Here is a 26,072-nt window from a genome sequence, read left to right on the forward strand (position 1 = left end):
TAAACTTACAAGTAAGATTTTTTAAGTACTTGCAGCTAATTACGTTTCATACTCGTTGGTTAAATTATCAAATAGCTTTGCCCTATTTGCTCCTTATCCACATGCAATGGTAAAAATGTGTCTATGTGACCAATAGTTAAAGTTATACTATTGATTTTGACATGGCTGAGGATGATTCTGTTTTTTTTCCAAACATAATGTTTTCTACACCCTGAGACATTTCTCTCTCCCTTGATCACCAAGCTATTTTAATTGTCATTGGGCTAGTATGGTTTATTTTGAGTCCAAAGCTTGATAAGCAGCAGATTCTATCTCCTTGGTAAGGCCCAGTCAGGAACTTAGCAGAGAAAACAAATGCATGGAGTTGTTATTGAAACTACACATTAACCATCTTCCATCAATGCCAAGATCAAGAAGTACTTTAGGATTCCTAATACTAATAAGTCAGCATAAAGGTGCAAATCTGTAAGTCTTTTGTACCACTGATACACTTGTTTTTTGTGAAGGTTGAATCAGAAAATATATTAAATAACTTGCACACCAAGAATAGTTTTCTTCAAGTACTGTAAATTAATCTTCTACGTGCAAATATTCTTCTCAGCCCACCCAGATAGCTCTTTTCTATTTAGTTTAGAACATAGAAAAACTACAGCACAAACAGGCCCTTCAGCCCACAATTTGTGCCGATGATATCCATACTAAATAGGCTTACCTATAACCCTCAATTCTATTAATTCCATATACTCATCCAGAAGTCTCTTGAAAAACCCTATCGAATTTGCCTCCACCACCACCGACGGCAGCCGATTCCACTCACCCACCACTTTCTGAGTGAAAAACTTACCCCGATATCTCCTCTGTACCTACTCCCCAGGACCTTAAACCTGTGTCCTCTCGTAGCAACCATTCCAGCCCTTGGAAAAAGCCTCTGAGAATCCACCCAATCTATACCTCTCAACATCTTGTACACTTCTATCAGCTCACCTCTCATCCTTCGTCTCTCCAAGGAGAAAAGACCAAACTCCCTCAACCTATCCTCATAAGGCATGCCACCCAATCCAGGCAACATCCTTGTAAATCTCCTCTGCACCCTTTCAATAGCTTCCACATCTTTCCTGTAATGAGGCAACCAAAACTGAGCACAGTATTCCAAGAGAGGTCTGACTAGGGTCTTATAAAGTTGCAGTATTATCTCCCAACTCCTAAACTCAATCCCTCAATTGATGAAGACCAGTACACCATATGCCTTCTTAACCACATCCTTTACCTGCGAGGCCGATTTAAGAGTCCTATGGACCCGGACCCCAAGGTCCTTCTGATCATCTACACTGCTAAGAGTCTTACCGTTGATATTATACTCCTTCATCCCATTTGACCTGCCAAAATGGATCACTACACATTTATCCAGGTTGAAGTCCATCTGCCACTTCTCCGCCCAGCCTTGCATCCTATCTATGTCACGCTGCAACTTCTGACATCCCTCCAAATTATCTACAACACCACCAACCTTTGTGTCATCAGCAAACTTACCATCCCATCCCTCCACTTCCTCATCCAGGTCATTTATGAAAATGACAAACAGCAAGGGACCCAGAACAGATCCCAGGGGCACTCCACTGGCGACTGACCTCCATGCAGAAAAAGACCCATCTACAACAACTCTTTGCCTTCTGCGGGCAAGCCAGTTCTGGATCCACAAGGCAACATCCCCTTGGATCCCATGCCCTCTCACTTTCTCAAGAAGTCTTGCATGAGGGACCTTCTCGAATGCCTTGCTGAAGTCCATATAAATCACATCTCCCGCTCTTCCTTCGTCAATGTATTTAATCACATTTTCAAAGCACTCAACCAGGCTCGTAAGGCACGATCTGCCTTTGACAAAGCCATGCTGACTGCTATTGATCATACTAAACTTCTCTAAATGTTCATAAATCCTGTCCCTCAAAATCTCCTCCATCAACTTACCAACCACTGAGGTTAGACGAACTGGTCGGTAATTTCCTGGGCTATCCCTCTTCCCTTTCTTGAATATAGAAACCATATACGCAATCCTGCAATCCTCCAATCCTCCGGAACATCTACCGTCTCCATCGCCAGAGGTTTAGTTTTTGAAAGGTTTGTTGCTCTGAGAGTCTCACTGCCCAGCTTCTTAAATCATGGTAAGGTCATGGCCCAAGAAAAAGGCTGCTATCGACACCAGAATGGAGGTCAATTGACCAGATAGGGTCCAGATTTCCTAAAAGGACATGACTATTTATTTGTAGATTTGTCAATGTTGAGGTTTTTCTAAAAGCAAGGAAACATTACTTGAGAAGTAGTCTATTTCCAGTTTTAGTATGAGGATTCATGACAATGTGCTCTTGAAACTTTCAAACATGAGTAGATGAGAAGCGCTATTTAATTGCATATGGTAACATATTTACAAAAATGACAGCCTTAAATTTTCTGCATTCTGCTTTCTAAAGTCACATCTTTGGCCATTTTTCAGGTAAACAACAAAAATAATACTAACAATTCCTTAAAGAAACCTCAAGAGAAAAGCCAGACCGGATCTGTGAAGAAGGAAAGAAATACAGATAAAGCAGCAGGTATGAATTCATAACAACAGCTATAATGTCACTAATATAGGAATGTAGAAAAGCATCCCAAGGCACTTCACAGAAATGTAATTTTTTTTTAATGTGCTGAACTAAAGAGAGAGATTTCTACAGGGGGTGGCCAAAAGGTTGATGAGAAGCTGGCCTTGAGCAGAGTCTTAAAGGAGAGAAAGTACTCTGAGGGCAGGATTCAATTCTGGTAAGGATATGGTGTTCAAGTGCACTCTTCAACTGCAAAACAATTTAAAGTGCTAGTCACTTAACAAAATTACTAACTTAAGATGCTAAGGGAATGCTCAAATCTAGTATTTGGAGCCATTTCAGCTGATCTTCTCTGTGTCAACATAGAATGACACTGTGAAGATTGTCAGGGACCAAATCAGAAACTCCAAGGTATGTTACGAAATTACCTTGACCCCAATCTTATTTAATTTTGGTATTAGTGTTTTGCTCCAGGTGTGATTTTGTTGATCCTCTTAGTAATTTTTATTAAATAAACTTTATTTAAGAACACCATTAGAATATAACAAAAAGAATTAGCATCACTTTTACCAATTAGAACACTTCAACCTGACAAAGTGTAATTCTTAACAGTTATCCCCAAACCATGAATCCTATTTCAGAATCATTTAGCCCCAAAAGCACATATGCTAACATGGATGCTAGATTTCCACCATTTTAACCCCTCTGTACAGATTCAGAAAGGTACTTGCTTTCTGACTCCCATATAGCAGTCTGTAAGATTTACCTTCAAGCAGCAGAGCTTCAGAGAAGAGACGTATGTTCTGGCAAATCCGGTCTCCAAATCCAGAGACTCAGCCATTTCTTCTCTCTGCAGTTCAGAAACATCAACTGAGTTTCTCTCTCTGAGCTGGCCCTGTCCAGTTACATGACCTTTCCTGTCAAACCTGAATCAAGCCCCACCCTGAAGAACCCCAAGGGAAAACACTAAAATAACAATTCTACATTGGTCCAGATTAAATCAAACATGTTAGCAATTAATATCAATTATGTTGCGACAGCAACAACAGTGGGCTGCTGGGTACAGAGAAAACAGCACTGATAATAAAAGAAACTGCTTAAACAAATTCCTCGTAAGAAACATGACTCAAATATATTTCTTAAAGGCACAGTATCATCAAAAGATGTAACCTAACATATGCATTTAAAAAGTATCTTGTGTCAAAATATCTCAAGGGCTTCACAATGTGAATTACTTTAGAATTCATTGACTGTCAAATGCGTAAACATAACACATTCAGTGACAGTACAGTCTCGCAGTGAGATGTGACCAGTTGATCAGTTGTAGAGCTATGTTGTCCAGGACATCTGGAGAATTCTTTATTTTGCTTCAAAATCCTCACCTAAACAAGGGCTTTGATTTAATGTTTTATTTGAAGGGCTGGGTCAAATGCAATCTTCCTGTTTCCAGATATTCACAATCTGCAGACATAAATCCAAGTTGTCGTTGGAAACCTTAATTTTTCTGCAAATGGAGTTTACATTTGGTATTGGACTCAATAGAGTTCGCATAGTGAGAGACTATTGCAGCAACCTGGGGCGGCACAGTGGTTAGCACTTCGCTAAACAAGGTTATATAATGAAAATCAGTTTAGTAACCTATCAATGGTAATAAAACAAAAATAGCAATACCATATATTTAAAGGAATTATAAATTCTTGTAATAAATTTCACAAGACAATTTGTTTCCATAGAATAGAATCTTCATAGAAACCCTACAGTACAGAAAGAGGCTGTTCGGCCCATCGAGTCTGCACCGACCACAATCTCACCCAGGCCTTACCCCCACATCTCTATATATTTACGCACTGATCTCTCTAACCCATGCCTCTCAGGACACAGGGCGATTTTTTAGCATGGCCAATCAACCTAACCTGCACATCTTTGGACTGTGGGAGGAAACCCACGTAGACATGAGGAGATCGTGCAAACTCCACACAGGCAGTGACCCAAGCTGGGAATCGAACCCAGGTCCCTGGATCTGTGAAGCAGCAGTGCTAACCACTGTGCTACCGTGCCGACAATTTGTTTCCGATTTGCCTGAAGTCTCTCTCTTTGACTTAACAATTGATCCTATGACTAAAGGTGCATTGCATAATCTTAAATAGACTGAGAAATAAGTTTAAGTCATCAGAATGTAGGAAATTTAAATATACGTTGTGATAGGTATTAAGAAAGAAGTTGAAAAATCATGATTAAAATGCTTCATTTAGTTTCAGCAATATTATGTAAATAATTCTGGTTCAAAGCATGAAGCTGTGTATTTGCAATAAAGCATGTGTCAGAATTCACAAAACTTTTAAGGCTGTTTTGCTGATTGAAATTTGTTGTCCCATTCATCAGCAGTAATTTCAAAAAGAATATGTATTCTCGTGTTTCATAAAGATTTTTTTAAGCAGAGGATATATTAGTACTATTGTTTAATAGTAGCTAATGTACATGATTCCTTTTATTCTGTTTCTAGATCAGCTCATACAATCGGAAGATAAAAGGAAAGGTTCCATACCATGGTCTGTGTACGGAGTATACATCCAGGCAGCAGGAGGCCCTCTTGCATTTTTCCTTGTGATGATCCTTTTTGTCCTGAATGTCGGGAGCATTGCCTTTAACAACTGGTGGCTTAGCTTCTGGATCAATGCAGGCAGTGGGGTAAGAAGTAGGACTGTGTTGCCAATATCTTTAAAGAAAATATAACAGGAAACAATAATTAAATTGAACTGAAATTGATTACTGTGTACTCATTTTGAATAACTTAAATAAACACCACAAGAACATATTACCTAGTAATTAGCACATTGCTGTTTGAGAATTTGCTCTAAGCAAATTATCTGCTGCATTTCCTATATTACTACAGTGGATACACTTCAGAAATACTTCATTAGCTGTAAAGTGTGATGAGATGTCCAGTGGTGCTGAAGAGTACCATATAAGTGCAAGTCTTTTTATAGCTGTAAAATAAAATAATTTCCATGCCTCAACATTTTTAGTTGGCATTTTTCCCACTGGTTAACTCTGTCGTCAACTTCTGTCAATAACCTGCCCAACTTGGGGAAAAAATATCCACTGCCTCTGAACATCTTTTTGTACAGTCACCATTAAAACATGCCTCTATAGTGCCTACTGCATATAATGTCATAACCATTTCCTGTACTTTATTCCTTTGCCTCATTGTCAGCTGCAGTTTATTCTGTTGCTAACATGGGAAAATATTTCATCACTTGGGTCTTCAATAGTTAAATGATTTTTTTTTAAATAGCAAAACTTTTCATAGATTTTCAGAAGTGCCTGTGACTTCTAAAACAAGGTCAGCTTTTGAAATGGGAGTTGTGGATTTATTTTCAAATTATTCATATTGGTCAGCTACCTGAATTGATCCGTACCCCTGCTATTGGATAGATGTTGCCATGAGCCTTTCAAATATGGATGAATAGGAACAGGATGATATGCCACATAACTACCAGCATTGGTGAATTCTCTCATCATTAATTAGAACAAGATCGAGAAAGCCAAGTAAAAATTATGCACTTACAAAAACATGCATTTTAAGCTACAAGACGTAGAAGGTGAAGGATTTCTATTTTTGCTTTCATGGGATGAGAATGTCGTCATTTGTTGACCATTCATAATTGCCCTTGACAAAGTGATCTACTTTTTGAACTGCTGCAATCTGTCTGGTGTGGGTACTCCTAATGAGGGTGTTAGGAAAGGAGATGCAGGATTTTGTGTATTTTTACTGCTTTTGATCCTGTGTTGTGTAGTATTTGAGTACATTTTGATGCTCCTGAGTGTTGAATGTTTCCAGACTGCTAATTATGTTTTGGCTGAATCATCATGGTGCTCTATACCCAATACACTTAATTACTGTGATGAGTAAAGCCTAAAAATAATGGAAAACTTACAAAGCTGGTTTGGGTTAGAAGCAAACTGAAGTTATCGTAATTGTTCACTTTACCTTGCCTAACCTGTAACTCTTGCATTTATCTCATCACCCCAACCCACATATTCCTTCAATTGCTCTTGGCATTGCACTTCCTTCAAAAGTCTAGTTATTTTTTTCGTTTTACCTACTTCTCTATTGTGTAAAATGAGATGTATTTCAAATCTTGTTTAAAAACATTGGGCAAGATCTTTCTGGCCTATTGCGCTGGTCGATCAGCACAGCAAGTGGGGAAGCTAACGTACAAGGCTTTCATACCAGGCATGAACCAGCCTCATGCCCAAAGCCATTTTTCCATCATGGCACAACCTCTCATTGACTAGAATCATTTATGGTCCTCACTAATGGGGACCAGATGTGACGGTGACACTGGAAGACCAGAAGCCAGTGAAATCTCATGGGGCAGTGGGGGCCTGGCAGTGCCCATGGTGCACCATAACTATGCAGGGCAGTGCCAAGTAGGTGAAGCCTGAGTGGGGTTGGGATAATGAAGGAGGGGGAGACTCGGAGGGGAGGGAGCTCAGTTGGGAGAGGGAAGGAAGAGGGACATGAGGCAATTCGGGACACCCGTGCAATGGCAGTTTGCAGTTGGCTTCACCAGCGAGCTTAGGCTTCAAACCCCTCAGTGATGAGAATTGCAGTTCTATCCAAAAAGTGACAAGTGTCATAAGATTGCATTTTCAAACTTGCTCAAAAAATGTCTAAAATTTTTCTGTTTTCTTGCTCGTTTGGCACTTAGAGTTTTTTTGGAAAGATCTTGGCCCTTTTTAAAACTTTCAAAATAAATCCTACATTTATGTAACACCTTGCACAACCTCAGGACATTCACTTTTCAACCAATTAAGTATTTTTGAAGTGTAATCACTATTTCAATATAGTGAATGTGGCAGTTAATTTACATACTATGAGTTCCCACAAGCAGCAGTGAACTAAATTCCCAGGTTGTTTATTTTGGGTGCTGATTGAAGGATAAAAGTTGCCCAGAACGTAGAGGCAGTTCCCATGACACAGAACCAATATCTGATAACTTGTAATAACTTGCAGTCTCTTGTGACAAATTGGTATGGAAATTTTGATAAATAGTTCCTTGGTAAACAACCAAATTAATTTGATTTCAACATCCAGGTCTCTATTGAAGTACCCAAAACTGATTCAAGTATGAACGTATTTTTGAACCCTGGATGTAGTTAACTCAGTGTCCGCATTTCTGGTCAGATTTACAGTTTAGAATTTCGAAAATCCAGGAGTGTGGAATTAGAATCGACAATTCGGTGCTGTTTCCATTCTTAAAGTTACAAACCGCATGACTGGACAACACAATCCCTTAAACCATCTCCTTGCTTTCTCCAAAAACCAATTCAAATTGAATCCAATTCATGATCCCTACAAGAGAGACGTACAAGAGAAGAAAAGGCATTACATCCCACACAGAGCTTGATTTGACACTTAATCTTAGCTAAAAGGTCAAGAAATGTGTACAGTGTGTCCCTTAGTATGTGATTAATTTTATTGCCATGGGCAGCTGTGAATTACAAGGTTTCTGGTTCAAGACCCTCCAAGGTGTGAATACAAAAATCAAAGGTGACACCTGAATGCTATACTGAGCAAGCATTATTTTATTTATTTATGAACCACAACTTGGCTTACATTAGCACTGCAATGAAGTTACTGTGAAAATCCCCTGGTTGCCACACTTCGACACCTATGCGGGAACCCAGGTCCCTGGCACTGTGAGGCTGCAGTGCTGACCATTGTGCCTGTGCCACCATGCCACCCACGTAATTACACTGTCAGGCTTAGCATGTTTTGGACGGGACATTTAACAGAGGCCTCATCTGCTTGCTGAGGTGGATGTAAAAGATCCACTAATGGCACTATTTTGAAAAAGTACAAGGCATTATCGCTAGTGTCCTGACCAATATGTATTACATAATCAGTGTTACAAAAAAAATTATCTGGTCTTAGAAACATAGAAAATAGGATCAGGCATAGGCTAGGTGGCCATGTCAGCCTGCTCAGCCATTCAGTATGATCATAGCTGCTCATTGAGCCTGATTCTGCCTTCTACCCAAATACTTGGATCCACCTTTGCTCCTTAGGCAGCATCTTCCAAACTCATAACCACTACCATCAAGAAGGACAAGGACAGCAGATGCATGGGAATACTGCCACCTACAATTTTCCTCTCCATATGACTCACCATCCTAACTTGGAACTATATCGCCATTCCTACATCGTTGCTGGACCAAAATCCTGGAACTCCCTCCCTAGGTGTATCTATGCATATGGACTGCAGCAGTTCAAGAAGGCAGTTATCATCATCTTATTAAAATCAGTTAGGGATGGACAATGAATGCTGGCCTAGCCAACGAAACTCACAACTCTTGAATAAATAATAAAAGCCCATATCCAGTGGACTACCTGTATTATTCCCTGCTGTTTCATAATCAAAGAACTCAATTAAGCTATTGAGACATGATTTGCTTTTAATAAATATTTAATAATAAGGCTGCCCTTTATTAACCCACAGCATTCATTTACTTTCTCTCTCAATCATCCCTCAAAGTTAGATGACTATTAATTGTATGGCATGTTTCATGACAGTGCCACATCCTTGGCAAAAGCTTGACTGGAGTCTATGAATGTACCACAGTATGACATTCAGACTACCCATTCGTGATCGATTTGTGCATGGAAACAGCCCCTTGCTTTAATTTGCAGCTGCGTTTGCTACAACTGCAAATTCAAGGCCGTATTCACCAGACATGTAATTGCTGTGCCTCTGATCATAGAATCCCTACAATGCAGGAGGAGGCTATTTGCATCGACTCTTCGACAGAGCATCTTACCCAAGCCCTATCCCCATAACCCCACTAATCCCTCTTAAACTACATATCTTGGGATACTACGGGGCAATTTAGCTGGCCAATACACCTAAACCTGATGTCGCAGCCTGTGACATCTGCATCAAAGAATAGGGCCATCTGTAATAATGAGCTATGTTAATATACTTTACTAAGTGAGCACCAGTAAAATGTGTTTTTTCACCATTGTTGAGGATTGCAGTTTTCACAGAATGTTGAACCCCAAAATCTCAGCTAACAATCCTAGGATTGTGATTTGCTCGACACCCCAGTTGCTGCCTCACTGGCTGTTCCAATCCCACCTCTCACTGCCATCTCCTCTCCTGCTCACTGTCCTGTTCCCTCGCTGTGTACTGTGGGGTACAGCAAGCGGGCGGTGAGAAAGGGGTGATGTGTTCAAAGGGTGCACAATGATGACACCAGCAACATTGCATATGTACCTGTAGATGGAGTGGATACCAAATTCCTGTTTGTACAAAAATGATGTCAACAGTACCAAATTTCTGTTCCAGAAGATGGCATTTAATTGCTACAACTTGCTGTGATCAAATAGTATATGTAACATGGTTTATTTTGATTTGGCATAAATTATGGAGGAATTCATTCTAGCAAGAGACTATTGTAATATTCCTGATGGGGTTTCAAAAATTCTGATGTTTGCACTTTCTTCCAGAACATATCTGTAACTTTGGAGAATGAAACATATGTGGGTCAGGAGATGAAGGACAATCCACATTTGCATTATTATGCAGGGATCTATGCATTATCTATGGCAGCAATGCTAATTATAAAGGCAGTCCGTGGCATTGTATTCGTTAAGGTACAGTAGTATGGATCTACAAATTTAAGGAGGCATGCAACACACAGTTTTATAGAAGAAACTTATTCATTCTAGAATTTTGATATTTTTAAATGTCTTTTGGCATCAGTGACTTTTGATTGGGCCCTTAAGGTATATCCAAGAGCACTTGTATAGCAAACAGCGAGATTGTCATTAGCTGAGGATTGCTTTTCTGTTTTGAATGCTGGAATTCTTCAGTTAAGCACCTTGCTAATGTAGCCAATAACTCCATGCTTGTTGTTCTTTAATGCATTCTTATTGGTTGGATATTGGAATTATTGGTGACTTGAATGATTTCTTAAGTAGAAGGTGACCAAATGCTGAATTCTTCCACAATACCAGACAATTAATACTAGAATTATTATTGCAACTGTTTTTTATTTCATTGTACCCTCTAATTCTCAGTCTTATGGAATAGTAGACAGGTGACCATATGTTGATTACGTTAGCCTTGTATGCATCTGAAGTTGTAGTTCAGAGTCTATTAGTTCAGTTGTGTCCTATAGGCATCAACTTCTATTTGACCAGGTTTTTCATTTAGAGCTGATAACTATTTTTTCATAGCCTTGCCACTGAGAAATGGCAGTTTTTGTCATTAGTTGATTGTTTCTGGTAATAGAAAACTAAATGACTTTGAGAAAACTCCATTAATGAAATTTATATCAGAATGCAAAGATTGAGTTCTTCAAGCATTTCAGTTAAGATTTTTTTCAGTCAAGTTTTTTTTTCTTCTTCACCATCCTCAGCCTTTGCTGTCTTGAGGAAGAAACCAAGCTCATTATGGTCCCATTTGTCATTTACAGTTTTCCATTATTTAGCACAAGTGGATTCTAAATGAGCACCATCACAGTAACTTTGTGAAATAAATTTTCATCTTGATATCTAGTACTGTTGCATGGGCATCAGAATCTTAAACTGTTATTCAAAACAGTATGTATCCTTCTCTTGGAAAAAGGACAAAATTCCTTACAACTTTGTTTCTGGTGGGGAATATTTAAATTCCACAAATGAAGTATACCCAAAGAGATACATAACCCATCATTCGATATTTGCTGAAAAGGGTTTGAATGTTGAGGCTTGAATATTTTAATATTCAGTTCTGCACAAGTTTACGCTGGGTTAATCTTGTAAATTTATTTTCATTAGGAATATGATTCTTTCAGATTATTTTATTTATTATTCATTAGTCACAAGTAAAGCTTACATTAACACTACAATGAAATTACTGTGAAATTTTTTTTTGATAAGAAAACACTTGGTACATTGAGTCTATCAGTGCTTGTAATTCATGCTGTGGCTTAATGATCTTTTCCTGCAAACTCCAAATAGGACGTATTACATTACAAACAAGTGAAAACATGCAAAATTAAGACTTTTTTATGATTTCTATAACTCTTTTGAAGGGAACACTCAGAGCCTCGACCAGGCTTCATGATGAACTCTTTCACAAAATCCTCAGGGGCCCCATGAAGTTTTTTGACACCACTCCCTCTGGCCGAATCTTAAATAGATTCTCAAAGGACATGGATGAAGGTATCTTTAGTATGCTGACTAATGCAGTCTCATGTAAAAAAAAGTTACTGTTTTAGAAGAACATGCTTCCTGTACATCTTGTGTGGTTGTTGTGCTCGTGTGTAATATTCCAGTTTCAACAAGCATGCTGGTGCCTTGAGAAAAATCTTTGTCTCCTCACTGGCTTATAGGGGAGGTCCCAAAGGATTGGAGAATAGCCAATGTCGTTCCTTCGTTTAAGAAGGGTAGCAAGAATAGTCCAGGTAATTACAGGCCGGTGAGCCTCACATCAGTGGTAGGGAAATTATTGTAGAGGATTCCTCAAGATAGGATTTACCCCCACTTGGAAATAAGTGGACATATTAGTGAGAGGCAACATGGTGTTGTGAAGGGGAGGTCATGCCTCAGTAACTTGATCAAGTTTTTTGAGGAAGTGATGAAGATGATTGAGGGTAGGGCAGTGGACAATGTCTACATGGACTTCATTAAGGCCTTTGACAAGGTTCCTTGTGGCAGACTGGTGCAGAAGGTGAAGTCGCATGGGATCAGAGGTGAGTTGGCAAAGTGAATACAGAACTGGCTTGGTCATAGAAGACAGAGGGCAACAGTGGAAGGGTGCGTTTCTGAATGGAGGGCTGTGACAAGTGGCATTTCTCAGGGATCAGTGCTGGGAACTTCGCTGTTTGTAACATATATAAATGATTTGAAGGAAATTGGAGGTTTGATTTGTAAGTTTGCGGACAACACAAAGGTTAGTAGATTTGCGGATAGCGATGAGGATCGTCAGAGGATACAGCAGGATATAGATTGGTTAGAGACTTGCGGGGAGAGATGGCAGATGGAGTTTAATCTGACCAAATGTGAGGTAATGCATTTTGGAAGGTCTAATACAGATAGGAAATATACAGTAAATGGCAGAACCCTTAAGATATTGATAGGCAGAGGGATCTGGGTTTACTGGTACACAGGTCACTGAAAGTGGCAATGTAGGTGGACAAGGTAGTCAAGAAGGCATATGGCATGCTTGCCTTCATTGGTTGGAGCGTTAAGTTTAAAAATTGGCAAGTAATGCTGTAGCTTTATAGAACCTTAGTTAGGCGGCGCTTGGAATACAGTGTTCAATTCTGGTCGCCACATTACCAGAAGGATGTGGAGGCTTTGGAGAGGGTACAGAAAAGATTTACCAAGGTGTTGCCTGGATAGAGGGCATTGGCTATGAGAAGAGGTTGGAGCAACTTGGTTTTTTTTTATCTGGAATGACGAGGTTGAGGGGGCGACTTGATAGAGGTCTATGAGATTGAGGGCCATGGACAGAGTGGATAGTCAGAAGCTTTTTCCCAGAGTCAGTTATTAGGAGGCATAGGTTTAAGGTGCGAGGAGAAAGGTTTAAAGGAGATATGTGAGGCAAATGGTTTAGACAAAGGGTGGTCAGTGCCTGGAACTCGCTGCTGGGGGAGACAGTGGAAGCAGACACAATAATGACTTTTAAGGAGCGTCTTGACAAATACATGAATAGAATGAGAATGGAGGGAGATGGTCCCTGAAGGGTTTTAGCTCAGTCAGGCAGCATGGTTGGTGCCGGCTTGGAGAGCCAAAGGGTCTGTTCCTGTGCTGTAATTTTCTTAGTTCTTGTTTACAGTAAATATTTCTTGAATTCACAATTGTTTCTCTGAATCTAAAATGCATTTTCCCCCTCTATTTGCTTAGTGGATACACGACTACCTTTCCAAGCAGAGATGTTCATTCAGAATGTTATCCTGGTGTTTTTCTGCATTGGTGTAGTTGGTTCTGTCTTTCCATGGTTTCTTGTTGCAGTTGGCCCTCTTGTCGTCATCTTCATGATTCTCAACCAGGTATCAAGGTAATCATAAAAAATAAACTTACGTAACCACTTGTTATTGATAAAAACAACTGTGTATGATTATATTAATGGTATTGTAGGTTGAATGTTTGCATATTGTTGATGTCTACCTAGGCATGCTTGAATCTATTTTGGTAAAAATAATACAATTTCCAGATCTTAACCAAATTACTTTTAGTCTACTCACCCTGAGTGGTAAATTACTGCTATGGATCTGTTAACACCAGAGTATTTTCTTAACTGTTGCACTGGAAAGAATACATGTATTCAAGCTAAATTCATGCCTGAAGGTCAAGATACATGTCTGGAAAAATCTAAAACTGCACAAGTGCATTGTCGTGTCTTCAATATTTCCTATATATGCATTCCTACTCCAGGATTTATTGATATAAAATTTGTATATTTGCTCAGGTCAAGTTCTGTTTCAGAGTAGTCTTACCAGTTCACGATAGTATTTGGGGTTCTTATCAAGACATGTCCCATTCTCTGATGCTCTGGAACCTACTCTTGACGTCATTGTAGTGGAACTCCCACTGAAATCTCTGATTTAAAAAGTGCTAATTTGATGTGTTGAGGGTATAACTGCTTCATAAAATTGCAGAATCCCAAAGAGCAGAAGGAGGCCATTTGGCCACCGAGTCTGCACTGACTCTGTAACAGAGCATCATATCTAGTCCTACCCCTCCTCCCTCCTCCTATCTGTCCTATCCCCGTAACCCCACGCATTTACTCCATTATTCCCCCTAACCTTGACATCTTAGGATAGACTCAAAGGGGCAAATTAACATGGCCTATCCACTTAACCTGCACATTTTTGGAGTGTGAGAGGAAACCCATGCAAACACAGGAACAATGTGCAAACTGCATGCAAACATAAGAACATAAGAAATAGGAGCAGGAGTAGGCCATCTAGCCCTTCAAGTCTGCCCTGCCATTCAACAAGATCATGGCTGATCTGAAGTGGATGAGTTCCACTTTCCCATAACCCTTAATTCCCTTGTCTATCAGAAACCTATCGACCCGTGACTTAAATATATTCAGTGAGGTAGCCTCCACCACTTCAATGGGCAGAGAATTCCAGAGACTCACCACCCTTTGAGTGAAGAAGTTCCTCCTCAACTCTGATCTAAACTGCCCGCCACCCCCCCCCCCCTTATTTTGAGGCTGTGCCCTCTAGTTCTGCTATCCTTTCTGAGCGGGAAGAATCTCTCTACCTCTACCCTATCTAGCCCCTTCATTATCTTGTAAGTCTCTATAAGATCCCCCGTCAGCCTTCTAAACTCCAACGAGTACAGACCCAGTCTATTCAATCTCTCCTCATAGGCTAAGCCCCTCATCTCCAGTATCAGCCTAGTGAACCTTCTCTGCACTTCCTCTAAGGCCAATATATCCTTTCGCAAATGCAGCAACCAAAACTGCACACAGTATCCCAATTGCGGCCTCACCAGTGCCCTGTACAGTTGCAGCAAGGCCTCCTTGCTTTTATATTCTATCCCCCTTGCTATAAAGGCCAACATTCCATTCGCCTTCTTGATCACCTGCTGCACCTGCAGACTGGGTTTTTGCGATTCGTGCACAAGGACCCCCAGGTCCCTCTGCACTGTAATATGCTGCAGCTTTTCGCCCTTTAAATAATAATCCCTCCTACTATTATTTCTACCAAGTGGATAGCCTCACATTTGCTAACATTATACTCCATCTGCCAGGTCCTCGCCCACTCACTCAGCCCATCCAGATCTCTCTGCAGACTTTCCACACCCTCCACGCAATTTGCTTTTCCACTCATCTTCATGTTATCAGCAAATTTCGTTACCCTACACTCAGCCCCCTCCTCCAGATCATCTATGTAAATGGTAAACAGTTGAGGCCCCAGCACCGATCCCTGCGGCACTCCCCTAGTCACCAACTGCCAACCAGAATAGCACCCATTGATTTCAACTCTTTGCTCCCTATTAGACAACTAATCCTCTATCCACGCTAACACCTTACCCCCAACTCCGTGCACCCTAACCTTTTGCAGCAACCTTTTGTGAGGCACCTTTTGGAAATCTAAAAACACCAAATCCACCGGTTCCCCTCTGTCTACCGCACTAGTCACATCCTCATAGAAATCCAATAAATTCGTTAAACACGACTTCCAGCGAATTTTGATAAAGAATTACTAAGGCGTCCGCTATCACCTCTGCCATTTCCTTCAGAACCCTGGGATGCATTCCATCTGGTCCCGGGGACTTGTCTACCTTCAGTCCCGTTAGTCTATCAAGCACTACCTCTTGATAGATTAACACCCAGTCACCCAGGGCTGGAATTGAACCCAGGTTCTCGGTGCTATGAGGTAGCAGTGTTGACCACTGTGCCACCGACTTAAAATAGGTTGTAATTGCAGAAAAACGTTTACCCTGTTCTCCCCCACTTCCCCTTGCCTCTTGTCATAGCCAGTCAGCGCCATTCTGTGAACCAGCCCTGAACATTTGGCTGCAAATCTAAAGAGACATCAGCACCCCCCCCCCCCCCCACCCCCCATTGCTGCTGCTAGTTCTGTCATTCAACATACTGAAGAATGTGGTATTTACATACATTTTAACAATAACAATCAGTCTCTTAGGATATATAGCGTGACTGGTGCACCCATCTTCGATTTATTTTCCACCCAACTGCTCGCCCCCTGCATATATGGTTTATTTTCTTGCTGTGCCAGCTCTGCTAGAAGGGTCAGCTTTATTCATGCCTCTTGCCAATCAAATGATGTCCTCACTTGTAATCCCCTACTTTGGCTTCACTCTAATAACACCATATGAGAATGACTTGTATATAAGTAAATATTGGAATTGTGTAATCAAAGTCATTTGAGTACATTAGACTATATTAAAAAAATTGCATCTGTGTCGGATGTCTGTTTGTACCACTTGACTCTGTTGTTTTTATCACTTTTTTCATTATGAATTCCAACTTACACATTTAAAATTAAAAATACCTCTATAAATTCTTCTTGATTTTGAGTGCAATGTTAGAGCATACACTACAGAAGTGAACTGCCAGACAATATGAGTTCCAGGCATAAAGACTTTCCTGATAGATTTATTAGAGAAAGAAGATGTGCACAAAAAAAAACACATGACAATGCAAAGATGGCAGGAAATCTTGCGTTAGAATTTCTGAGCTGAAGCTGCTGGGAAGCCTACTCTTAATTTACCTAATTGATGGCAGTTCACAATGATTAATTCAACAATCCAAAGACTCACCATTATAGGAACATGAGAAGGTAATTCATGAGATCATGGTTGATCTGTGGCCTGATGCCATGTATTTACTATGTCCTAATCCTTACTGCTTTTGGATAACAAAAAACTATCAACCTCTAATTTAAAGTTTACAATTAATCCAATATACCTTGCTTTTTGCAAAAAGCAAACTCTGTGTTGAAGTGTTTTCTAATTTCACTCCTGAAAGGTCTAGCTTTTTCTTAGACAATAGCCCCAGGTTCCAAGCTCCCCAACTAACAGAAATAGTTTCCTTCCGTTTACCCCTTGAGTTCTCCTTAAGATCTTGAAAATTTTGATAAAATTACTCATCCACCTTCTAAATTCCACTCCCCACCCTTTTCTGTACCTCACCATGACATTTTAATGACCGATGTACGTGGACACTCTGGTCTCTTTGGACCTCCTACAGTTGCTAAATTTTCACCATTTTGAAAGTACCCTGCTCTTTTTATGTCCAAGTTCAAGGATCTCGTATTTGCCGACATTGAAATCTTATTTGCCTCATTTTTGTCCATTTACACAATCTATCAATAACTTTTTGTATTTTTACTCTTCTGCTTCCAGTGCCACCTATCATGTGATGTCAGCAAATTTGGATATGTGGCTCTCTATCCCATTGCCTAAATCATTAATGAATATAGGAATAGTTGAGAGCCCAACTCTTATCTTTGCCGTACATCACAAGTCATGTTCTCAAACTCAGAGTAATTGTCCACTATCCCGATTTACCATACCCTGCCTCTCGGACAATTTCCTAGCCAGGTTAATAATCTTCAATTCCATGGGCATCAATTTTAGCTAACTTATGAAGGACATTGCCAAATAATTTATGAAGGTCCATATAAGTAACATCTATAGTTGTTCCCTTGTTCACTTTTTTTTTGCCCCAGTAGAATATCAGTCAGGTTCTTAGGCATGAGCAACCCTTATAAATCCATGTTGGTGCTCTCTCTTAGCTGAAAAGTTTCAAAGTGTTTAGTCATCTTATCCTTAATTATAAATTCTTAACAATCTCAAGGTAACATGGAATGGAAGGCACTAACCAAAGTCACAGGATATAACGTAAACATTTTTACCTACTTGTTAAATTAGAAGATCAGAGCTTACACACAATCCAAATCTACCTTTTATGTAAATAGTAAGCATCAGCCTTCCTGATTGGGCTGTTAATTGATGTTCACCAGATCGTAGCTGTTTCTGCAAATTTCTGAGCAGATTGTCTTTTAACTACAGAATTTTTAATTAAATGAAGTGGAATTGAAATACAGTTTCACCTTGCATAGCTTCTGTTAACAGCACGCAAAGTATTACCTGTCAGTTCTGTAGGTGCCATATGATGGGCATTTCGCAGTGTTATAAAAGCTACACGGCCTGATAGTATAGTGCCTTGTAATTCTGCAAACTGGCCCAAATTCCCTTAATCCATTCACAATATCGTCTGAGTTTTGTTGTCTTCATTTTTTTCTCTAACATGTGATTTTTGCCTAAAAGGAGTTCAAACAAAATAACATAAAATAATGTATCTCATCATAAATAAGTTTATCAGTTGAATTGCCTCTTGCGCCTTCATTGTAACATGTACTTGAAGGCCTCACCTTTCCTAAAAGTATGGGCTCGGAGGCGTAGGCTCGAAATTGTCTTGCAGTCTCCTGCATGATGGGAAATGCACATTCATTACAAACCTGCGGTGTGTCACTCACCATATTCATATAGGCAGCAAAAGAAAAGTCCAGTAGCCAAGCTAGAAACTCTGTTGGACCATTCACAAATGTAAATATGGTTGAAGTTAAATGAGGCAGCTGAAATAAACTGACTGAGCAAAGCTACCACTAATAGAGTTTAGAGTTGGAAAGTGTAAAGAAATACACTTGTGACCAGAACAAAGCAAATCAGAATATGTCCTTAATGAGAGATTGAGAGTGCTGGAGGAGACTTGTGTGTCCACATCACTAAAAGTACACACATACAAATTATGATCAAAAAGGTAAGAAACTCTAATCTTATAATTGGAATTGCAGTACAAACTGACGAAGTGATATTTCAGTTGCACAGAGCCTGGATCTGATCCTATTCAAATACTCCATTCAATTTTGGACACAGCATGTTAGGAAAGATACATTCAGCTTGAGATCTGCATGGGTTTGCCAGAATGATATCTGGGATTAAAGGGTTAAGTTATGAGGACAATTGAGTGAGTAGGAGTCTGAATGGGGAGGGAGGGTACACAAGTGTGTGCAATAGTTATGTAAGTGTGGCTGTAAATGTTCTCCTTGATTTGCTACTCTCCAAGGTCTGGAGATTATCATTTGCCGCTCTAAGATTCAGAAAGTTTGGTTATCCCTATTATTGCGAGATACCCAGAGTGCACTTTTAATTTCTTGCATGAAGACCAAGTCATGCGGAAGTGTGGAACTCTTCTCAGAGATGCGGTAACATAACTGGACACTACGCAGGCCACCTTTTATCCAATCTTGGATGGAAAATATCCTTGTGGATACTTCAGGAAGGGAAATTACTTGTACTGTGTTACATTTGGAGTTTTTGCTGAAACAAAATTGTCATGAAAATTGAAATAGTATAAGTTCTTTGTTATGAAAGAGCATTGTGTATGGGAGGAGAAAATATTTTGGTTATGATAAACATTAGAAATATATTCTTGGAAAAGGAGTATTATTGCATTTATTACTTTGAAACTTAATATAGTTTGTGGCAAAATGTGGTGCGAAATTACCAAACAGTAGTCCATTATTAATAATTAAGATAAACATGAAGTAAAATATGTAAAACTTGGGGAAGTGAATACTTAGATGTTTCAGATGTGAGGAACATGTATCTATTTCTTGTATTTGATCTTTTTGGATTTTTTAAAAACTTAATCTGCAGGATTTTTATCAGAGAATTAAAGCGTTTGGACAATATCACTCAGTCTCCTTTCCTGTCGCATGTAACATCCAGTATCCAGGGGCTAACTACAATCCATGCTTACAACAAAACTGGAGAATATCGACGCAGGTTAGTATAATACGCCAAAATGGGTGAGAATGAAAGGGAAATAGTTTGTTCACTGAGTCTCTCCTATAACGTATTGCTCACATTTGCAAATTTAATTTGCACTAAAGCCAGTCAACTCCTTTGCAGCAGAAAATAGCTACCTAATGAATTCAGGACTTCTGCTTAAAAAAAAATTTAAATTCAGTTATCATAAACTGATCTGAAATCTTCCCAAAAGCAATTAGCTTCTTATACCTGAAGACACATCTGACAGGAACACAACAAGCTGCACATTCTATATCCTTGATGTAAGATGATCTGAGGTAGAAAATTTGATTTTTTTTCACTTCATTAATGGGACATGGGCACCGATGGCTGTCCAGCATTTATTCCCATCTCGAGTTATCCTTGAAACTGAGTGGCTTGATCGGCTGTTTCAGAGGGCAGTTGAGGGTCAACCACATTGATGTCACTCTGAAGCCACATAGAATCATAAAATCCCTGCAGTACAAAAAGAGGCCATTCAGCCCATTTGAGTCTGCACTGACCACAGTCCCACCCAGGCGCTACCCCCATATCTCTACATATTTTACCCACTAACCTCTAACCTACGCATCTCAAGACACTAAGGGGCAATTTTATTACCATGGCCAATCAACCTTATCGGCATGTCTTTGGACTGTGGGAGGAAACTGGAGCGCCCAGAGGAGACACAAGGAGATTGTGCAAACTCCACACAGACAGTGACCCAAGCCGGGAATTGAACCCCAATCCCTGGAGCCGAGAAGCAACAGTGCTAACCACTGTGCTACCATGTCACCCACTACATGTCAGCCAGAGCAGGTATGGATGGCAGATTTCCTTCCCTAAAGGATATTAGTGAACCAAATAGGTTTTTCCGACAATTAACAATGGTTTAATGGTCAACAGTAGATCTTTAATTCCAGATATATTTTATGGAGGTTGGATTCCACCATCTGCCGTGGTGGGATTCAAACCTCGGTCCCCAGAACATTAGCCGAGTTTCTGGATTAATAGTCCAGTGATAATTACCACTAGACCATTGCCTCTCCATTTGTATGCCATGTCAGTTTCTGACACACTTTTGACATAATGACATTGCACACTTGCTCTTGGTTGGTTTGAACTATTTTCTGTTACTTTCAGGTACCAAGAGCTGCTAGATGCTAATCAGGCTCCATTCTTCCTGTTCACCTGTGCAATGCGCTGGCTCGCTGTGAGACTGGATATAGTCAGTATTGCTCTTATCGGTACAACTGCGGTGATAATAGTTTTAATGCATGGACTCATTCCGCCAGCTTATGCAGGACTTGCCATTTCCTATGCTGTCCAGGTTTGTGCAAAATATTGTGAACAAGAGATTTAAATTGTCTTGATATTTACTATTTTTCCATATGTGGCACTGAATTGTTTTATGGTTTGAATTCTTTTGGTTTTCTCTACTTTTATAGCTGAGTGATCAATAGTTCAAACTAATAAGGTCATACCTTCATTGGATATCATAGCTTTCTCTGAAAAGTAGTAAAACTTTGTCCTGTTTGCTATGAGTATATTTTTCTTGCAGCTGACCGGTTTATTTCAGTTTACTGTCCGACTTGCTTCTGAGACTGAGGCTAGGTTCACTTCTGTGGAGAGAATTCATCACTATATAAAGGTACCAGTTAAATTTGCTATGCTACTGCTGTAATTGCTGAGCAGAATTTTCTGCATCACCATACCACTGTTGGGGCCAGGCAAATAGCAACAATTTATTATAAAAACAAGACAATCTGTTTGCAATCTTGTCTTGATTCAAAGAAAGAAAAAATGCATTTATGTATTGCCTTTCATGATCTTGGATATCACAAATTACCTCCTGTCCAACGAATTACGTTTGAAGGGAAGTCACTGTTATGATCTAGGAAAACATGGCAGCCAGTTTGTGGACAGCAAAGTAATAAAAGCGCCAATGCAATAAGTGACCTATTTAAATAATTCTGGCTATGTTGATTAAGGGATAAACGTTGACCAGGACACCGATATTGACAACCACGTGATCTATTATGCTTACTTGAGAGGGCAGATGGGATCTCCAACTTGTACTTTGAGAGAAGAGGGGAGAAGGGTGTGCAGTTGCTTGTGGAAGATTGTATACTGAATGGACCAATTGAGTACGGAGTTTGCCTGTTTGTGTGGCAAGAGTGTACCCAGTGACTTAAAAGGGGTTCGACAGACCTCTTTACTTAGATAATGCTAGAAGAATAAGAAGAGAAAATTTTATGGAACCAAGCTTATGAATTGGCAACTGCTTTTGTGAATTGTTTGATAAATGAACCAATTTTTATTCAGCAATTTAATGTAGTTTAGCAAAGAACTGTCATGGCAACTAAATGTCGAACATTTTTATTTGTTGAATGGTAATTGGATGGATTTTTCTTAAGAAGAGAACAATTGGACAAAATATTGAAATTGAAGCAGAAAGATTTTGTGATCTTAATATAACTCAAATGTTAAAAATTGTTCCTAATTATTAAAAAAACTTGGCTTTTAAATATTAACCCTGAACCTTGATATAAGTAATCCAATATCACATCACAGACATAATGGACTGAATGGCCTCCTTCTAAACTGTAACAATTCTATGAAATATAAAGGTATTCCTATGAATACACACTTATTAACTACCTCATCTTTGCAGTGAGGAGTCTCTAGAAAAAAGGAAGTAATTGAATCATTGATAGCAGCAAGTCCCATTTAATGAAGGGAATTATGAGGGCTATTTTGAGCAGTAGGGTTGGTCTGTGATGAGACTGGAAGCTTGCCGAAGATCAAAGACAAGGGAAGGAAGACAGTAGGTAGGGAATGGAGCAAGTAGCAACTAGCAGATCAAATGTCAATTGCAAAAGAGTTGGAAACTTCCTGGCAGACTTTATGGAGGCAAGCTGTGATCTGTATTTTCCTTATTTCCATGTTTGCTAACCTATAAATTAGGAACCATGGTAGCTTAACTGAGAGCTAATTTTTTTTTGTTGTTTTCTGATCAACTTTGTATTTCACCTGTTGAAACCAGCTATAAAGAAAATAGAACCAAAAGTATGTTTCTATCATGTTTCTCCATTAAAGCTCACGTGTGCGACTTCAAAAGTACAGTCTCTAGATTTCCTGTGGCGCAGTGCGATGATCGTGTCAGAATGTAGCGTGGTGTGGGTGTGTTATCTTTACTGAAATGATGTTGCTGTTCTCCATTGTGGATTTGCAGTTATATCTGTTGTTGATGTGAGGAATTAATCTCATGGTTCACCAAGCAGCAATGATCTACAGCAAGCACCTCAAAAGCACTGGAGAAATACCACCGGTGGTGCCTTTGCGAGATCTGGTGACAAAAAAGGCAGTGTTCTGTCCCAAGCTAACCTCCCAGCATTGAGGTGCTAATCACTTTGAACCAGCTCTGCTGGGTGGGACATGTCACTCGTATGCCTGATACCAGTCTACTGAACTAAGTGCTCTCCTTGGTTGCAGCTGGACACTCCATGGAGGACAGCAAAAACACTATAGGGCTGTTCTCCATCCATCCCTGAAGAAACCTAACACATCTGCCAATCCATAGAAGACTTGGCTTGTGACCAACTAAAATAGAGAAGGTTCATTTCAGGAAGGCAGCGAATGCACCAAGAGACTTCATTGGGAAGGTGCAGAGGCAAAGTCGAGGGTACTGAAGGGAGCACACAAATCTCCAAACAACCCATCTACCCATACCTTCAAGCAATACCTGCTCTGCATATTGCAAAGTTCTACAGGTTGCATTTTGGGCTTAACCATTTCAGAACGTGATGAATTAGAGTGGAAGCAAGTCATCCTTGATCGTGAGACTGCCTACGAAGAAAAGGGAAAATGTAATGATTTGGAGTACTTTTAAAGGCAAATTTTGAGCCTGTCAGCTGAGTCCTGGGCAGTCATTATCGTTGTTGCAGTTCCTATTTTTGGAAATACAGGTCTCAAGGACTATTTTGATTTTGTAAAAGTACATTAGGCAAGACGCTTTACAAAAGAAATCTTAATGAGTTTATTTGGGGGTCACTCAGTACTTATTATTAGATGGAGGTGCGTATTCAGTCCAATGTTATGCAAGTATATAGAACCATAGAATCCTACATGCAGAAGAAAGCCATTTGGCTCATTGAGTCTGCACCGACCTCAATCCCACCCACACCGTATCACCATAACCCTATGCGTTTACTCTAGCTTGTCCCCCTGACACTAAAAGGCAATTTAGCATGGTCAATCCACCTAACTTGCACATCTTTGGACTATGGGAGAAAACCAGAGCACCCGGAGGAAACCCATGCAGACGCAGGGAGAATGTGCAAACTCCACGGTGGCCCAAACCGGGAATTGAACTTGGGCCCCTGGCACTGTGAGGCAGCTGTGCTAACCACTGTTCCGCTGCTGTGCCACACCACCCACTAACCTTGCCCCATCTCCCATCATCCAAAGCTGTGATTCACAATGCTAATAATACTAAATCCAACAATTCTATGGTGAATGAGCAGTTATTCATTCTGAATATTGGGGAATTTACTTTTTTTAAAAAGAATGCCTGTGTTTCTCCCAAAAATATTCCAAGTCCCCAATTCACATGAAAACTGGAATAACTCCTGCTGGTTTTATTTTTAGCAGGATTTTCAGGATGAGTCTCCGACACTCTGAGCACTGCAGAGCGTCCAAGCATGATTCACTCTGAAAATTAGGGGACAGGGCCTATTTCTGCTAGAGAGGCCAGCAGCGTAGTGCTGAGCAGTCACTGTGCATGTGCTGATCTGTCAGCATCGAGGTAGGCTGCGCACTGGTCCTGCATTGCTGGTGTCCTGATCACTGGCCTCCTGGGCCCCTCCAGGCAAGTTCCAATTGCCCTCTGCCGAGTCCAAATGCAACGTGGCAGCGGGACCCCCACCGATGACACTGCCTAATGTGTGTATGATAGTGCCAAGATGCCCATTGGGCAGTGCCAGGGATGAGGCTGGCACTGCCCAGGGACACCCCCTTGCCGCCTGACCTCATGTGGGGGTTTCCATGGCCTCTGTTTCCTCCTGTGGGATCAGGCTGCCCATTCCCTGTTTGTGGGGAGCTGTTGTAAATCCTGCTGGAGGGAACCATTCTGGGGGAGAGCCAGGGAGGGGGACGGAGAGACGTTAGCGGGTCTGGAGACTTCATTGAAATCAGCTCTGCACTGATTTCCAGCGTGAAGCTGATGATGCTAATAATCTTTGCCACAGACACCCAGCAGGAAGCCCACAGAACAGCCTCTGCTGATGTCTTCTGTCCCGTTGTGCTGTTAGAGCAGTGCAGCGGGCTGGGAGAATTGCCCTCAATATTTTGATCGTACTTTGTACTAAATTTCTACTTTGAATGGTATCAAACTGAACTCTTGGAGAAAGAAGGGCTGAAAACTATGGAGTTGTGTGTTGAAAAAGGGAGGATATATAATTTAACGTCCTGCTATGTTTTTCGTCTCTCATATTTGTAATAACAAAAAAAATGTTTCTACCCAGAGTAAGTTTGTCTTTGCAGCTGTTAATTTGGTGAAGGATATGTAAAGGTTAGCTGAGTTTGTGTAACGTGGATGTATAAGGTTTTGCTGGCTTTGCTTATGCTGTTATATAGAAAGTAATAGAAATATTATAATTTGAAAATATATTGCCTTTCATTGATGACCAATTATGGGCAGTAATTGGATAGATGTTTTGCTTTCTGGAAAGAAACACACTTAAGTAATGAACCAGATTATAATTCATACAGTAGCTGTAATGAAATGCAAAATATTGAAAATTCTTAGTCTTCAATTCTCAGCTAATTTTAATACAATTTTGAGAAGTCATGCTTGCTGTAGAGTATTTAAATGCCAGAAATCTTGTAACTTTCCTAATTTTCTACTAGACGCTGAAATCGGAGGCTTCAGCTCATGTTAAAGATAAAACTCCACCTGCAGATTGGCCACAGCATGGGCAAATAAGATTTGAAAATGTAGAGATGAGATATCGTGAGAATCTACCTCTGGTGCTAAAGAAAGTGTCCTTTACCATTAAACCTCAAGAAAAAATTGGTATTGTGGGGAGAACGGGGTCAGGTAAGAAACCCACTGATAATCAGAACAAGTTCAAATTTGTACTGGTTTGGTTTGATGGTTA

The 26,072-nt window shown here is 40.1% G+C and overlaps 1 protein-coding gene across 2 annotated transcripts in view; it reads left to right on the forward strand.

Annotated features, from left to right (window-relative positions):
• Window positions 1-26,072, forward strand: part of LOC145341034 (ATP-binding cassette sub-family C member 5-like) — a 121,341-nt gene that overhangs the window by 81,169 nt on the left and 14,100 nt on the right. For both annotated transcript variants that reach the window (XM_080185755.1, XM_080185754.1), the window contains 9 exons: window positions 2,489-2,588; window positions 5,083-5,267; window positions 10,093-10,239; window positions 11,664-11,793; window positions 13,480-13,633; window positions 19,780-19,908; window positions 21,055-21,241; window positions 21,473-21,562; window positions 25,822-26,011. In XM_080185755.1, coding sequence (XP_080041881.1) covers window positions 2,489-2,588; window positions 5,083-5,267; window positions 10,093-10,239; window positions 11,664-11,793; window positions 13,480-13,633; window positions 19,780-19,908; window positions 21,055-21,241; window positions 21,473-21,562; window positions 25,822-26,011 — 1,312 coding nt within the window. The remainder of the gene's footprint in view (window positions 1-2,488; window positions 2,589-5,082; window positions 5,268-10,092; window positions 10,240-11,663; window positions 11,794-13,479; window positions 13,634-19,779; window positions 19,909-21,054; window positions 21,242-21,472; window positions 21,563-25,821; window positions 26,012-26,072) is intronic.

The sequence above is a fragment of the Carcharhinus amblyrhynchos genome, chromosome 3 (genome assembly GCF_965287045.1).
Source record: "Carcharhinus amblyrhynchos chromosome 3, sCarAmb.v2.hapA, whole genome shotgun sequence".
Lineage (NCBI taxonomy): Eukaryota > Metazoa > Chordata > Chondrichthyes > Carcharhiniformes > Carcharhinidae > Carcharhinus > Carcharhinus amblyrhynchos.